Raw genomic sequence first — 16,897 nt, forward strand, 5'->3', positions numbered from 1 at the left:
AACGCTATCGGCGTTTCAAGATTGGGCTGTGTGCAGGTAAACACTAATATGACAAACGTTTGGTAGATTTAACCATGTCCTGCTAGCTTTGGTAAAGCAGTTTAGTACGTAATGTATCTAATGATAATGTAAACTTTCTGATATCTGTATTATTTGTAGTATTTTATATCATTAGAAAGAAAGTTTCGTATGTAGAGTGTTTGTTATTTATCGTAATGTGCGATCCAACAGACAGGCTGAGCTTTATTCGCTCGATGAAGATTGTTTTATATCTATCGACCGCTAATTTGTCGTATCGTATGATCGCTTAAGATCAGACGCTATCTAGTCCTTGGTATGTACTCCCTTTCCTTGAGTTGTTCTGTGTCATGCTAATGGTAAGTGAGCTCGTTAATTTCTTGTAATTATGACACAATGCTACACAATGATGAGCCAATCTAACAGGACATGGACATTAGCCAGCATACGATTTCAGTTGCAGCTCCAAGATCATTCCTGATACGGTTGGTTGTCGACCACCCTGTGTGAAATATAATCACGAAAAGGGGACAGGATGTGATAATTAGAGGAAAAAAGTGAAAGAAGGTGTATACATACCTGTATCGCTTGTAGCGACCAGACCGCCATCTGGCGTGAGAATCGTGAGCGATCGTGACATCCAGGGACAAAGACACGGATCTCCGTGGAGCGCACTCACCAGGCACACGAATGTGTCAAAGTGACGTGCGCCGCGTGTCCAGCGCTACACTTCCTGCTGTCAGCGAGCACATTCTCTCTCTTGCGACCCAACCTCGAAAGCGAACAGACCTCTTCCTTCGCTCCGCGCTCGAAACTTCCGCAACGTGAAACCCTCTCGCACGAACGTGCGCAACCGTTCCTAATATAGTGTAAAATAAAGTTCCGTATTACCTACTCACGAAACCCAACGCGTTCGCGACATAAAAAATTAGGGACCACTTTTGTGGCGCCCCTAAAACTGGTGACCCCGACGTGATCGCGTGCGCGAGTGAGTGAGTGGTAACCTGACGAACACCGTGTCCAGCCGGAAAAAACGTGTTTCCATTGTTCCACGGTCCGGACCGACGGCAACGTTCCCCCCCATCATCGAGGAGCGGCCGACCACGAAGGAGGCACCACGCAAGCGCAGCCAGCGAAAAAAACCCCCGTGCACAAACCCCGAACCCACGTGAGTGCAAATCGACACCGAAGGTGGCCGACAGTGAAGAACACGGTTCTGGAACATCTTTACCCGACGGAGCGACCGATTCTAGCGGAAAAGTTTCCTCTCGGTGCTGAGCGATCGCCGAACATTTTGCTGACACACCCCGCGCCGTGTCGCACACCCGCCGAGCATTTTGGTACCCGTACGTGTTTGCGCACCCGCCGATCATAACCTCACACGTACCGCCGAGCGCGCTCCAGACCCACGCGGTTTTTGCGTGTGCACCGTGTGTGTGTGTGTATGTGTGAATGTGCGCAGGCCGACGCCGAGCGGATTGCGTCAGAATTTTGCTCGAGCTACTTTCGTGATTTTTTTCGACCGTGCACCGAAGACGTCGTCAGCGCACGCAGCCATCGTTCTCTTCTCGCCGACACCACCGACCGAACGATACCGAAGATCATCGCCCCTTGTTTCTCACACCACCGGCGTCATCGACGAACGCAGCCAACGAGCGACTAATCCTAACACGATCGACCGCGTGTGCGGATTTTTCTTCGCCGAAGGATCGACCTAGCCAACATCAGCTGGACTTGCTTGCGCCCCCGCCACTAAGGTAAGATCCACCCTTTTTTAACTAACCTTAGTCGTAAGGATGTTGCACAGTCCGCCGGTCCGCGACGTATCGACTCCCGATGGCGTAACCCCGACTGCCGATCCAGCCGCGAGTGGATCCAAATCGCCTCACGTACCAACACCGCCCGTTCCGAATACCCCGCGCGTAACAGGGCCATCCGCCTGCGACGCCATGTTTATGCCGCCCGAATCGCAGATTGACACTTTGAATGCCATGCAGCTGAAACCACCGGAGATGGACACCACTGACATTCAAACCTTTTTCTTCGCATTGGAAAACTGGTTCGATGCGTGGAATATCACCACGAACCAACATATTCGCCGTTTTAACATTCTTAGAACGCGTATACCGCTTCGTGTCCTTCCTGAGCTTCGCCCCCTGTTGGAGAACATTCGACAGTACGCTACGGACCGTTACGAGGTAGCAAAGCATGCAATAATTGAGCACTTTGAAGAGTCGCAACGAAGCCGCTTGCATCGTCTGCTTGCCGAAATGAACCTCGGGGACCGAAAACCATCGCAGCTATTAGCGGAGATGCGCCGCGCCGCAAATGGAGCAATGACGGACTCTATGCTGGTAGATTTGTGGATCGGCCGTCTCCCGCCATACGTCCAGTCCGCCGTTATTGCCACTAACACGGATACCAACGATCGAGCTAAAGTAGCAGACTCTGTTATGGATTCGTTCGCGTTATACCACCGAACGGGCCCGTACCAAACCATCCACGAAGTACGCAACGAGGACTTCGAACGTCTTTCTCGGCACGTAACGGAATTAGGTCAGCGCTTGGACGCCGTACTGAGCAAGCTCAACGAACGAGAACGCGCGCGACCACGCGCACGTACCCGGCAACGTCAACCGAACCAGGATGCGGTAACACCCAGCGGACACTGCTATTACCACACGCAGTACGGGCAAGCAGCGCGGAACTGTCGTCCCCCCTGCTCCTTCAACAATCGGCGGCAGGGTAGTAACTCGGACACTGTTTCCGATTGACGCTTAACCAGAGGCCAACCTCAACAGATACACGTACTTTCGACCCATAGCTATCGTCTCGTAATAACCGATCCAAAAACTAACATCAAATTCTTAATCGATACCGGTGCAGACGTTTCAGTAATCCCTCGACAACACAGTTCCGTCCCGAGTAAACCCTCCACCATGAAGCTGTTCGCCGCTAATTCTACACCAATCCAGGTTTACGGAGAGTCGCTCTATACTCTCGATTTGGGACTTCGCCGATCTTTCCTTTGGAACTTCATCATCGCAGACGTGGGGACAGCGATTATTGGAGCCGATTTTCTCCAACATTTCCATCTGCTCGTGGACTTGCGCAAAAAATGTCTTGTGGACGCCTTAACGAACGTACGTTCTACCGGAGTGCCGAGCCAAAACCCGTCGGAACCAACCGTAAAAGTATGTGATTCCACCTCACCGATCGCCACTCTCCTAAAGGAATTTCCCGGGTTAACTGCACTATCCACTCCTGGCACCTTACTGCAGTCCGAAGTGACGCACCGAATCGAAACGACGGGGCAACCAACATTCGCAAGACCTCGCCGATTACCACCCGAAAAGTACGCAGCTGCCCGCAAAGAGTTCGAATCACTCGTCCAGCTCGGAGTGTGCCGCCCCTCGAATAGCAGCTGGGCCAGCCCGCTACATATGACAAAAAAGGCCGACGGCACCTGGCGACCTTGTGGTGATTACCGCGCCCTAAATGCAAAAACCGTACCCGACCGTTATCCACTACCGTTTTTACAGGACTTCACGATGCATTTGCAAGACAAGATCATATTTTCCAAGGTCGATTTGCACAAAGCATACCACCAGATACCAATTCATCCGGATGATATAGCGAAGACAGCCATCACGACACCCTTTGGACTTTACGAGTTCACTACCATGCCTTTCGGATTGAGGAACGCAGCGCAAACATTCCAACGCCTTATCCATGATGTCCTACGAGGACTCGAGTTTGTTTTCCCGTATATCGACGATATGATCGTAGCATCAACGTCCGAGGCAGAACACCACGAACACTTACGCCAACTTTTCGAACGATTGGAGAAGCACCAACTAGCCATCAATCCAGCCAAGTGCGAGTTCTACCGGAACGAGATTTCCTTTCTGGGCCATCTGGTCAACGCTTCTGGTATTCGTCCTCTCCCCGATCGAGTCCAAGCCATCAGCGAGCTGCCACAGCCAACGACGATTATGGAGTTGAAGAAGTTCCTCGCCATGATAAACTACTACCGACGTTTTCTGCCGCACGCCCTGGAAACGCAAGGTATACTTCTCGAGATGACTCCAGGTAACAAAAAGAAGGACAGAACGCCATTAACCTGGTCGCTAGAAGCTTCCGAAGCATTCGCCCAATGCAAAGAGCAACTGAAACGTGCAACGTTATTGGCACATCCCGTGAAGAACGCCGAACTTTCTCTATGGACCGACGCTTCAGATTTCGCAGCCGGAGCCGTACTTCACCAACGCACCAACGAAGACCTGCAACCACTAGGCTTCTTCTCGAAACGTCTCGAAAAGGCACAGCAAAAGTACTCGACCTATGACCGAGAACTTACCGCCATCTATCTCGCCATACGACACTTCCGATACCAGCTAGAGGGTCGGGAATTCTGTATTTATACAGACCACAAGCCTCTAACCTTCGCCTTCCGACAAACGCACGACAATGCCTCACCTCGACGAGCCCGGCAGTTAGACTTCATTGGACAGTTTTCCACCGACATCCGTCACATCGCCGGAAAAGACAACGTTACAGCCGATCTGCTCTCCCGCATAGAGACAGTGCACGCGACACCGACCATCGATTATGAGCGATTAGCAGAAGAGCAAGAGCGCGACCCTGAACTTTCCGACATTCTCAGTGGGAAAATTCAGACGGACTTGTTCCTGCAGAAGACACCAATACCGGGAAGCCCCAAGTCACTCTACGCCGACTGCCCTGGAGGTATCATCAGACCGTACATCACCCGATCGTTTCGAACACAACTTCTCCACGCCGTACATGATCTCAGTCATCCCGGAGCCCGCGCCACAGCTAGACTAATAACAGAGCGTTTCGTGTGGCTCAATGCAAGGAAGGAATCCCAGGACTTCGCTCGGAACTGCTTAGCCTGCCAGCGCGCTAAGGTAGGAAGGCACGTCAAAAGCCCCTTGATACCATACCCTGCAACAACAGCGAGGTTCAGTCATATCAACGTAGACATCATTGGACCATTTCCCATCAGTAACGGTAACCGATACTGCCTTACGATAATCGACCGATTTACTCGCTGGCCAGAAGCAATACCGATCTCGGATATCACCGCATCTACCGTCGTATCAGCACTACTATTCCACTGGATCGCCCGATTCGGAGTTCCGGCGCACGTAACAACGGACCAAGGGAGACAATTCGAATCCTCCTTGTTCAAAGAGTTGACGAAAGCCCTAGGAACGAAACACATCCGTACGACAGCCTATCACCCGCAGGCAAATGGAATAATCGAGAGGTGGCACCGCACTCTTAAAGCAGCAATCACCTGCAAAGACACCGCAAGATGGAGCGAACACCTACCGCTAATACTGCTTGGGCTACGAACCACGTTCAAAAATGACATCAACGCCTCGCCAGCCGAACTTGTGTATGGAACGACGTTGACCATCCCGGCAGAATTCTTCATCGCGAAACCGCAAAATGCCCTCGCCGACCAATCCGACTTCGCCAAAACGTTAGAGGAGACGATGAGCAGCATTCGACCACAGAGCACCGCTTGGCATACCAACCGCACACCGTTCGTGCATTCCGATCTGAACAAGTGTACTCACGTGTTCATACGCGACGACACCGTCCGACCTGCACTAACTACACCTTACCACGGTCCATATAAGGTTCTTACACGCAATCCTAAGTCTTTTCAGATACTCCTACGTGGACAGCCAACGCTGGTTTCGATCGACCGCTTAAAACCAGCGTATGGCGTAGAAGAGGAAGCCACCCCGGCCCCGCAGTGCTCGTGGGAAGGGCTAACGACAAACCTGCTGCCGCCAACAACCGACCACTCGGAAACTCTGCCGTTACCGGACGTCCAGGCAAATTCGGACCGCAGAGACGCCACCGCAGCCTCCAAACCGACGTCGCGCGAACAACCAGTGCGTAATCAGACGACACCCGCACCACCATCGCACCCGACGACATCGAGACAAACCGACCGAGCCGTCGTCGACGCCCCACCACCCTCCATCCTACGCCGCAACGACCAGACGGTATCGACCGGCGTCACCAGGTCTCAGCGGAAGGTCATCATACCTCTACGTTACCGGTGACACCGCTCTAGGAGGGGAGTACTGTAGCGACCAGACCGCCATCTGGCGTGAGAATCGTGAGCGATCGTGACATCCAGGGACAAAGACACGGATCTCCGTGGAGCGCACTCACCAGGCACACGAATGTGTCAAAGTGACGTGCGCCGCGTGTCCAGCGCTACACTTCCTGCTGTCAGCGAGCACATTCTCTCTCTTGCGACCCAACCTCGAAAGCGAACAGACCTCTTCCTTCGCTCCGCGCTCGAAACTTCCGCAACGTGAAACCCTCTCGCACGAACGTGCGCAACCGTTCCTAATATAGTGTAAAATAAAGTTCCGTATTACCTACTCACGAAACCCAACGCGTTCGCGACATAAAAAATTAGGGACCACTTTTGTGGCGCCCCTAAACGCTGATCGGTTTGCACCTTTGTGTTCTTTTATCCTTTTATATACAATAATTCGAGTAGCTCATGCTTTTCATAATATTCGAGCAGTTTGTTGTTTATAACCTAATCTTTGTTTCCTATTGTATTATTCATGCATAATTCAACATATTAATGTTCGAAAATAATGATCCTGATTCTAAGGCACCGTTTACAGATCGCGCTGTAATTAAAATAACCCAATTGAATGCTTTGTTTACTGTACATTGGATAACTTTTAATGTGTACACATGGATGGATGTGTAAATGGGTTTTTTATGTTAATCAAATTAACAGGTTTGAATTTGTCAAATGATGGAACGATGTTAATACATGGTGGGTACGATTCAAACATATGTGGAAAATGGACTTTAAAATGCGGAATGATATCCAAAATTGAAAACCATTTGTTAGACTGAATGACGCATTTAGGGGCCTTCGCATTTAGGGGATTGACTATTCGGCTGCGTGGTACTGCATAAGTCTCTAAAGCCTGTATAGGCAGGCATGTCCACACGTAGAACGTTCCACCAAACAGAAGACTAATTCAAAAATATTCGGGAGGCATCCAAAAACATTGGGAAACAACCATAGTTTTTTCAAACTTTCTATTAATTACTCGGGTTTTTAGGGGTTCTTCAGACAGAGGTTTAATAGCATTTGATGGCCATTGCTTGTCAAAACTTGATAAAATTGACATCCAGAAGTCTAGGTCTAGCATCAGAAAGATTCAGGCGAAAGAACTCCGTTGGAGCCAAAGCCTCTTTGCAAACAACAACAACTAGAAAGAGTCCAGAAAGTGTGTCAATATTTTAAGAACCACTAACATAAAACCAACTAACTTACTAACTAAATAACTAACATAACATTAAGGATCATGGGGTTTTGGTTGTCTCCAGAAAGTGTTTCAAAGCTAGCCATATATTGTATTGCTTTTTTATTGAAAGATGCCAAACACTGGATGAGAAAGATCCAAAAACATATGGGAAAATGTGAATAAATCAGAAAACGAACCCACAAATTACGTGAAAATAGTATTTAAATCATGGGAAACCCTGTATTATTACTGCTTTTAATTTAGAAAAAAAAACTCACGATTAACGTTAGCAGATTTGCAAGACTCTCACTTACTCTAAGGTAATTTGAAAAATGATCTTCAAATATAATGACTACACTTAAAATAATCTCAATTTTATATTCCCTTTTTTTCTTACACTCATTTTAAAATAATTTGTTATTAGTTAACATTAAACAGCAATTCACAAGCAACATTTTGAGAGTGGAATTAGCATGTAACTAAAATAGTTTTGAATACATGCATCAAAATCATTTATCGTTTACGATTATTGAGGTTGTAGAGACAAGAAGAAATTGGAATAAAATTCCATTAATTCAGGGCTATAAAAAAAACATTATTAGACGACCAAAGAGGATTTATTGGAACTTACTCTTTTATACAAATAATTATCCATCACTATTGTCGAGTCGTTTGTACTTTCAAATCCATCTCGATAATACACCCTCTTACAAGAACGCAACATTGTAACCAGTTTCACCGCCTCCCCTCACAAAGAGCGCCTCGGACTGCCAGTACCCTAATGAAGACCAGCGCACTGCAAGCCAGAGAGGGAAGCTGGGAAGAAAAAGGGCAGAATCTGTCCTATTAAAGCCCCATTACTGTCAGCAAATAATGTTATTACTCTCTCACTATATTACCCAACCCCCAGAAAAGGGGTGGAAGAGGTGGACAAAATAAGCGACGGGGGAAACGGCGATACCCGGAGACACGCTGTAAGAAAAGAACCACCCTTTCGGACTGCTCGTGCTCGTGCAGCTCGTTTGGACTTCCTGTTTCTCGGACTCGATACACACACACACACACACACTTCATCATCATCGATGCCCGTCAAATCAGAGTGAAATGAAAATCGACCGGCGCAAAACGAACACTATCCGGGGGAATGGGCCCCACACTCACCCCCTTGGCTGGCAACACAATCAAGAACTTCCTGAAAGATCGCAGGGGCGCGCACTCGCGCCCTCTTAAGGGGGGTGGAAAAGTAAAGCAAACGGGCCCGGTCTGACTGTCCGCCTGCCCGGGCTAGCTCGTGCGGGTTCGTGCTGGTACAGAAAGTGCACGCCTAATGAGTCCCGTTCGCGTAACGCAAACGTTTGCGCGATTGTCCGGCGAAGAATATGACGCAGATCGAACCCTGGGAGCGCGCCAGCAAGGAGAAGAGGATCAAAATCTGAAAAGAAAAGTAAACCCACCGCCACCACCAAACCTCACAGAAGCCGAAGCAGAAGGAATGGATGGAGCATAATGAAAGTAGAAACAGGGTACAAACACTCCACACGTTTTAACAAACTTCGGCCCAGTAGCCTGGCCAGTACTTCGACGGTGCTAAAGAGAAATTATCCACTCCCGGTCGTAGCTCTCCCCCGCGTTCCACCCCAAACAGAAGGCCAGAGCATGGCTTTAGTAGACCGGCCGCAGCATAAGAAGTATGTGCGGGCAAAATGGTCACGCTCATTCAATGGCACCCGCAAACCGCCTGGCACGACGTCCTACAATTGTCCAAACACTCCTTCTTCCCACACAGACAAACACACACACACACACACATACTTCTCGCCCCGGGGTCCGGCGGATTTTTGCTGGAAATTTTCGTCGGCGCTCTCATTACATAAGCGAATGTAGAGCAAATACGAAATTGGCATTTTGCTGCTGCCCACACGCCGAAGAGGGGAAGGTGGCATGTCCGGGGGGGGGGCAAAACTTTTACCATGCTGCGGTGCCATTGCGCCGCACCGACACACACACACACAGGCCTTGCGGATGGAAGCACTTACACTGGGGAGGTGGGTGCAACGATCACCCGTAGCCAAAGCGGGGTAAGTTTTCGCGCACGATCGATCGATTCGGCTGTGTCGGGGCTTGGTGCCGGAGGTTGTTGGGGGGAGGAGGTTTTTTTCTACTACCGATCGCTACTTGTGCCGGGCACCAGCGTTTGCCGGAAATTCTCACTCTGGCAGTGTTAAACTCCCTGGCGTCTGTGTCGTAGTTTTTTTTCTAAAGGCACCTTAAGGTCATTAGGCTGAACGTTGCATAAACATCACTCAACACGGCAACGCGACTTTGACAAAAGGAAATTAATATATATTGCTCGTTTAGTTCGATTATGATCGCTGCGGGAAAAAAGTGGACCTTTGGGGAGAAAAGTCAACAATTGCAATCATAACAATTTGTTTCGGAATGTAGTTGGATGTTGTTAATAAAGGATGTTACTTTCAAACGGAGGTTGATTGTGATTTTGTGTCAAATGGTCACTATTGAGTTGGTGAAGATAGCGTTTTGTTTGACATAAGTTCAAGTTTGACATAAAAAAAAACACTAACCATTACGGAGCATTTATGGATAACTAGTAAATTTTGCTTTACAAATATCTTTAAAAGAAACCAAGACTTAATGGTCTGCAGTAGCTTTCGCAGGGCTATGGAGAATGAATAGCTGAATATCTATGTTTCTTGGCTTCCTTCCGCTTCCTGTCCGCACAACTCATCAAGGTATTACACGGAAGTCTTTTTTTAAGGCTAAGATTAGGAGTAGACGTAGGATGCAACCCTGCAACTGACCTTTAGACTGATAATAATCATAATAATAATAATAATAATAATAATAATAATAATAATAATAATAATAATAATAATAATAATAATAATAATAATAATAATAATAATAATAAAAATAATCATAATAATAATAATGGTAATACAAATAAAAATAATAATAATAATAATAATAATAATAACAACAAAATTAATAATAAAAATAAAAATAATAATAATAATAATAATAATAATAATAACAACAAAATTAATAATTATAATAATAATAATAATAATAATAATAATAATAATAATAATAATAACAACAAAATTAATAATTATAATAATAATAATAATAATAATAATAATAATAATAATAATAATAATAATAATAATAATAATAATAATAATATTAATAATAATAATAATAATAATAATAGACGTAAAACAATAATATTAATAACAATAATAGTAATAGCAAAAATACTACAACACTTCAACATCGACATAAATAAATAAATAAAAGTAAATAAGACAAATGACAATAGTTGGCAGAGAGTCGTAGTCAACCGGTGAGTTCAGACTGTAAACGAAAGAAAGAAACATTTAACCATTAAACAACAAAACTTGAATGAACATAAAGAGTTCAATTAAAAATTGGGTATATTTCTCATATATTTCTGAATTTATATAAAATCATATTTGACTTTAATACTTTAATTAAAAATTTATTGCTGCCTAGTAAAAGTAATAAAACCTTTTGAGAATGTTTGGCTAAATCTTTTCTTCCTATTTTGCACTTCTGCTGTGCAATGTCTTATCCAGCTCTTATTAGTAATAATGAGTAGTTATTGTTGAATAGTTGTAAATTGTAACAATGTTATTCATCTAACCACATTTTTTGTCATTCTTATGGCCTCTACCACCTGTTTGATCCATCGTTGTGAGTTATTTTACAAAACGCATCCGATTGAACGAAGAAGTCCCAAAAAAAGTGTTGCCCTTTTTAACATTTTCGTTTTAAACCAGAGCACACACTGAAAAGCAATTTAAACAGTTTAATATGAGCCTCGTGTAGTATAACTATTACATTACAACCTCATTCGTGATTTAACTATTTTTCCTTTTAATTTCACTTTTACTTTCAGCACGTTTAATTTGCAAAACACCTCATAACATTTTTTATTTTACGTTGCACCTGCTTTCTCACTCGCATAAAGCTTCACGTACACACACTGGTTTGCCAACCACACCATGCCTTAACCGCACTATACGATTTATCTCCTGCATCGATCATTCCCGCCATAATAAGATCGATCGCGTGGAACATTCGTTGTCTTTGAGCACCATGTCCTGCAAGCCGATGGTTTTAGTTTTTATTTTTACTTTAACTTCCCACTAATTGTCCCACATTCTGACCCGGTGCAAGGTAATTAAGGGGTGCGCTCACCACACCATGACAAACTTCGGCGAAACGATATCATAAAACGTGATAAATTGCGAACCCCGATTGGATTCGATGGCCGGATTAACGATCGATCAGATATCGGTCGGAGCGCACTGGGCCCAGCCACATGCAAAGGACCTATTTTGACGCTTTTGTTTGTTTTATGCACACTCTTTCCTTTTTTTATTTTGTGATGTGAGAAACGAATAATGGATTAGATGTGGGCAGCACGATAACGGCTCGGATGTTTGTTGTTAGTAACTGCGCTAAGTGGTATGATTTTAAGGCCTATTACGAGGTCTAATACAGATTTCGTATCACAATCGATCCCACTGAAATGTTAGCAGTGTAATTTTATTATGACATAATGTGTCGAATGCATGTAACCTATTAGCTGGAGAAACATGTTAAGCTTGCTTGAACTGGCTTTGAAAGTAACAAACGCTGATTAAATAATTGAGATGTCAAGGCAACAAATCAAAAACAGCAAAGAACAGAAGAAATTACATGATATCGTCATTCAGGAGTTCTATCAATATATCAAAATAAAATACAAAACCTTGTTTATTTCAATAGTTTTTCTATACCTTACAATTGGATAACTCTTCTCAAAAAAGGAGGAATTTGTTTAAAATATTGAAAAAAAGAGAAGATTTTCTCCTTTGCTGCAAATGCAAATATTTCGATTTGATACTGTCCGTTATTCCGATTTGATACTGCTAGCGCCAAGCCTCTGCAAGCGGAGAATAGCGTAAGCTTCATCCCATTTCGAGCAGCTTCTCACTCTTTCGAGCAATGCAGCGGCTCTCAACCATGCACACGTTTTTGAATATTGAAGCATTACAATACGAGCGAGGAAATATACGCTAACAATCAAACGCAATCGCTACTGCTTGAAGCAATACAGGGTTTCCCACGATTTATTGGTTGGTTCCCACGATTTATTGGTGCGTTCCCACGATTTTTTGGTCATTTCCCATAATTTTTTGGTAGCAACCCACGATTTATTGGTCGGTTCCCAAATATTATTGGTCGTTTCCCTAATATTATTGGTCGGTTCCCAAATATAATATAATATAATACCGACCAATAATATTTGGGAAACGACCAATAATATTTGGGAACCGACCAATAAATCGTGGGTTGCTACCAAAAAATTATGGGAAATGACCAAAAAATCGTGGGAACGCACCAATAAATCGTGGGAACCAACCAATAAATCGTGGGAAACCCTGTAATGATTATATTGCCGTAAAATTTTGTTTCAGACCGACCGCGCAAGGCTATTTGTAACACGTGTTGATGATGAGACCTATACCTTGGGTACAAAAATGTCTTTGGATTTCTCTGATTTGTTTATGGATCCGTCTTATGGACATCAGACTCTGCAGAACACGCGGTACGGAAATAAAGCTCAATGAAATGCATGATGCATTGCGCCTTGAGAAGAAGTAGTTGAAATCTGTTAAAACATTTTAACAGACGAATTCTAGCTCTATTTTAAATAATATACGCTAAACCGAGTACACCTCTACCAACTTCAAGTACAAATCGCATGGTTCTGTTAGTTTGTTTATTTGTTTGTTAATATCATCATCATACTCAAATTTAGCTATACATAGCCCCCTAATAATTAGGCTAGCTATCCTGATATTGATATATCAATAAGATTTCCTAGAAGAAATAAACTGATAGTCGAATGTATTGACCATTAGCATTAGACATACCGTCGAACAAGAATCTATTTCATCAAAGACGTGGAAATAATAAAACTACCATGATGTTAGGTCTTGTGGTACAGTCGTCAACTCGTACAACTTAACAACATGCCCGTCATAGGTTGAAGCCTCGAATGAACCGTTTCTCCTGGGGCGCATTAAGCAAACTAAGCGGCCGCGTGGGACCCCGAGGCCTCAGTGGGCTCCGAAAAAAGGGACCAACCCCTCCGCTAACCAGTAAATTTACTTCTCAATCCTTCTCTAGTTTAGAATTTCTCTTACAATTTCTCGCTCAACTCTTCAGAAAGGCGTGTCCCCGTAGAACGTAGAACCGACTATTCTTATATGGATAATCAATAAGTCACTTTAAGCAAATGTCCCGAACCACACGATTCCATCCGTGTGTATGTGCCAGGGCTATTTTTTGGAAATCCCTACCACAATCAAGGTATTCCTCAGAGGGAACAGTCCGTCACTGGAAGTTTTACTGAGCGCCATCATTGAGGCCGGTCCGTCGATCCTTTTTTCTCTGGGCTCCATCAAACTGGCATTTTTGAGGCTCAATCAAAGTGACTGTTTTCCCAGAATCCTCATCGATCGGTGTATTCCGCGGTGGTGATCTTAACTGAAGATGTTTGACTACTCGGCTTTATGTTATGACCATTCAGCTTTATGGCTTCTAGACAGAATATTTTGCGGTACGCAGCGTCCCAGAATAGGGTCCTTTCTTCTAGTTTGACGACAAAGAGCAAATATGTTGTTCAACGAGCTCCAGAATAAGCTCCATGGTTTTTAAGTAGTAAGGGCCAGAAAATATTGTGACTAATTGCTATAAAGCAGCGGCCGGCAAAGTCCGACCTAATCATATAGTTTGACGGACTAATCATTACTGATAGATCAGTAAGATCAGAAGTTCTGATAATTTGGGGACACTTGCTTGGCTATTTGACGGGATTTGAACTTTATGAATCGAGAAGTGAACTCTACGCCACACTTTTTAGACGGAGTAATTTTTTTTTCTTTTTTTTTCTTTGGCTCAACAACCGATGTCGGTCAAGGCCTGCCTGTACCCACTTGTGGGCTTGGCTTTCAGTGACTAATTGATTCCCCCCCATAGCAGGATAGTCAGTCCTACGTATGGCGGCACGGTCGGTTTGGGGATCGAACCCATGACGGGCATGTTGTTAAGTCGTACGAGTTGACGACTGTACTACGAGACCGGCTAGACGGAGTAATTTAAAATACAATAAAGTCTCGATCAAATGATTTTTCTAAAAAAAACATGCGTCTTTCACCTGCAAAATTGTATGGATTGATGTATATGATGACAACGTAAAAATGATGCAATTTTTATGTAATAAAATTCAAACGAGATTTTACTTATCTGCGGAATCAATGTCTACAACAATTTTTACTACTAAAATTACATTGTTCTTAGTTGAGTTAAAATATGTTTTCGTTGTATTTGATAACCGCCCGTAAACGCTTTTCAAAGTCATTGTTATCCGTACGCACAACTTAGTTCAAACCTTATAGGTTGGAGCTGAATCCTGTTGGAAGCAAAAACTGTATTTTCCCTGAAGCATTTTAGCGCAAGGCTTTAAATGGCTTTTGATAATGAAAAACAATGGCAATTTCTCTTTAGGCGATATAGCTCCCCAAATAAACTCAGGTGATAAATTTTGATATCGTTCGACTGCTTGTATATCATGAAGCAGTTGAATGTTGGTATATCAAGACATGCTCCATAAATACGATAATTTTGCTTGTTCAAAGCTACCTCCATAACAATCAATTGTTTATCCAAACAAAATATTGTTGTGACCGGCAAGCGCTTACAGCAGGAACTGATTTGACTACCGTACTACTATTACAATTAGTGTTAATAACAGGAATTACCAATCTTTAACCATGCTTGGATGATATTAGTACAGTAAAACAACAATATCACCTATCATATTGCTTGATATGATTGACCAAAATCAACGAACACACATCTCTAGATCAAAATTTGGTCCTGTACCTCATATTTTTGTCGACCGCTGCTATAGATCAATAGGGTTTTTTTTTGGTTTAGGAAGAATTGTATATGACAAACATGAAGATTGCGAGGACTATCATTCGACATAGTGTGGAGTTACATACAGCGCGAAAAGCTACATCGGGCGTATGGAGCCTCATGCTGCCTGTGGAGCATGTGGAGTGTGTGAAGCTACATAGAGCTATCGCCTCTCTTAGGTCATTGAACAGACGCCATCTTCTCTTTGAAAAGAGCTACTTTACACAACACAAGTGCTGATCGTCAATGGGGAAGGAAGCAACCCATATACCTATGCAGTACAACTGAGACCTCTACGGTAGATGCAAGAGTCTGTTTAAGTGTTTGTATTTAGAAAAAACATAACTTCGAAAACTTTCAATAAAAATGAACTTTATGTTTCTCTTTACTTAGAAAATCACAAATAAAAGCCCGGTATGGTGTTTAGACTCAAAAAGCTCAGTTTAAATTTTCCAAAACAAATAAATACTTATTTTCCTTCAAAATATTCCTAGAAAGGCAAGTACAAGTTTTAGTACATTGAACCATACTGGTCCTGGAAACAAGTTACCAATCCATAAGGATGGTTGATCCCATATTGGTCTTGCTACTGATCTTGAAGCCATACCAGAAAGTGATCCTGAACTCATATTGATCGTTCAACTAATCCTGAGCCCATACAGGTCCTGGAACATGATCCTCAGCTCTTACCGGTTTGTTACTAAACTTCAAGCGCTGTACCTGGGTCTCTCTCACTACCTGTCGAACCTGTCTCGATCCAAAAATCAGTAGTGCCTGAACCATCCATTCTCGGCAGCAATTGTTTGTACAATTCTATGTAAAGAATTTAGCCATCGAAGTAGACAGAAACACATGTGGCGCTGCTTACTACTGTTACCGCTTACAATAATTTGTTTGTAGGGATGTGATTAATTTCTTCCTTGTTTTAGTATTACGCATAATCTTTCTACTTAATTCCTTAATTTCCTTTAATTTAAATAATTCTACACGAATCTCTCGACAGAACGATTCAACATGTTACAAAAGCAATAATTTCACAAATAAAGCGAACGTCGAAAATAGCCCCAGGCAGCGTTAGGGCATTGGTGCAGAAGCGGGAAGAACATAGCTTTATTTCCTGTGCGTAAACGAGACAGCGCTTGAGTGTTTGTGATATTTTTACACAAACAAACACACACACACACACATACACGAAACACACAACGCAAAACTCGATGAGTTGGCCCGCTTGCTTGTGCTCTTGTGGGGGTGCGCAAGCAGAAATGTGAAAATCTGAGGCCACTTTTGTCTCAGCCCCACACGTGTTGCCTGTCTCGCTCGCGCTTGTGCTTCTCTCCTATCTAGTCTCTCTCTCTCTCTCTCTGGCTCGCTGTTGCGCTCTCACTCTCACTCTCTTTCGCACAGCAAAGTAGGTACATCGATTGGGGGATGGTGATGACGCACCAACACTATCGCACCCAGGTGCACGCACACTAGCAGAGCGTTGCTGAGCGGACTTTACCACACAGACGGTCAACCCCCCCAAAACAGCACAC

General features: G+C 44.0%; 1 protein-coding gene across 1 annotated transcript; it reads left to right on the forward strand.

Annotated features, from left to right (window-relative positions):
• Positions 1–1,814: 1,814 nt before the first annotated feature.
• Positions 1,815–2,792, forward strand: LOC120905121. The gene has a single exon (XM_040315874.1). The coding sequence runs from the start codon at positions 1,815–1,817 to the stop codon at positions 2,790–2,792; it is 978 nt and encodes a 325-aa protein (XP_040171808.1).
• Positions 2,793–16,897: the final 14,105 nt, after the last annotated feature.

This window comes from Anopheles arabiensis, chromosome 3, assembly GCF_016920715.1.
Source record: "Anopheles arabiensis isolate DONGOLA chromosome 3, AaraD3, whole genome shotgun sequence".
Lineage (NCBI taxonomy): Eukaryota > Metazoa > Arthropoda > Insecta > Diptera > Culicidae > Anopheles > Anopheles arabiensis.

Coding starts and splice junctions, on each gene's coding strand:
- LOC120905121 (XM_040315874.1), top strand. CDS start 1,815: ATGTTGCACAGTCCGCCGGTCCGCGACGTATCGACTCCCGATGGCGTA.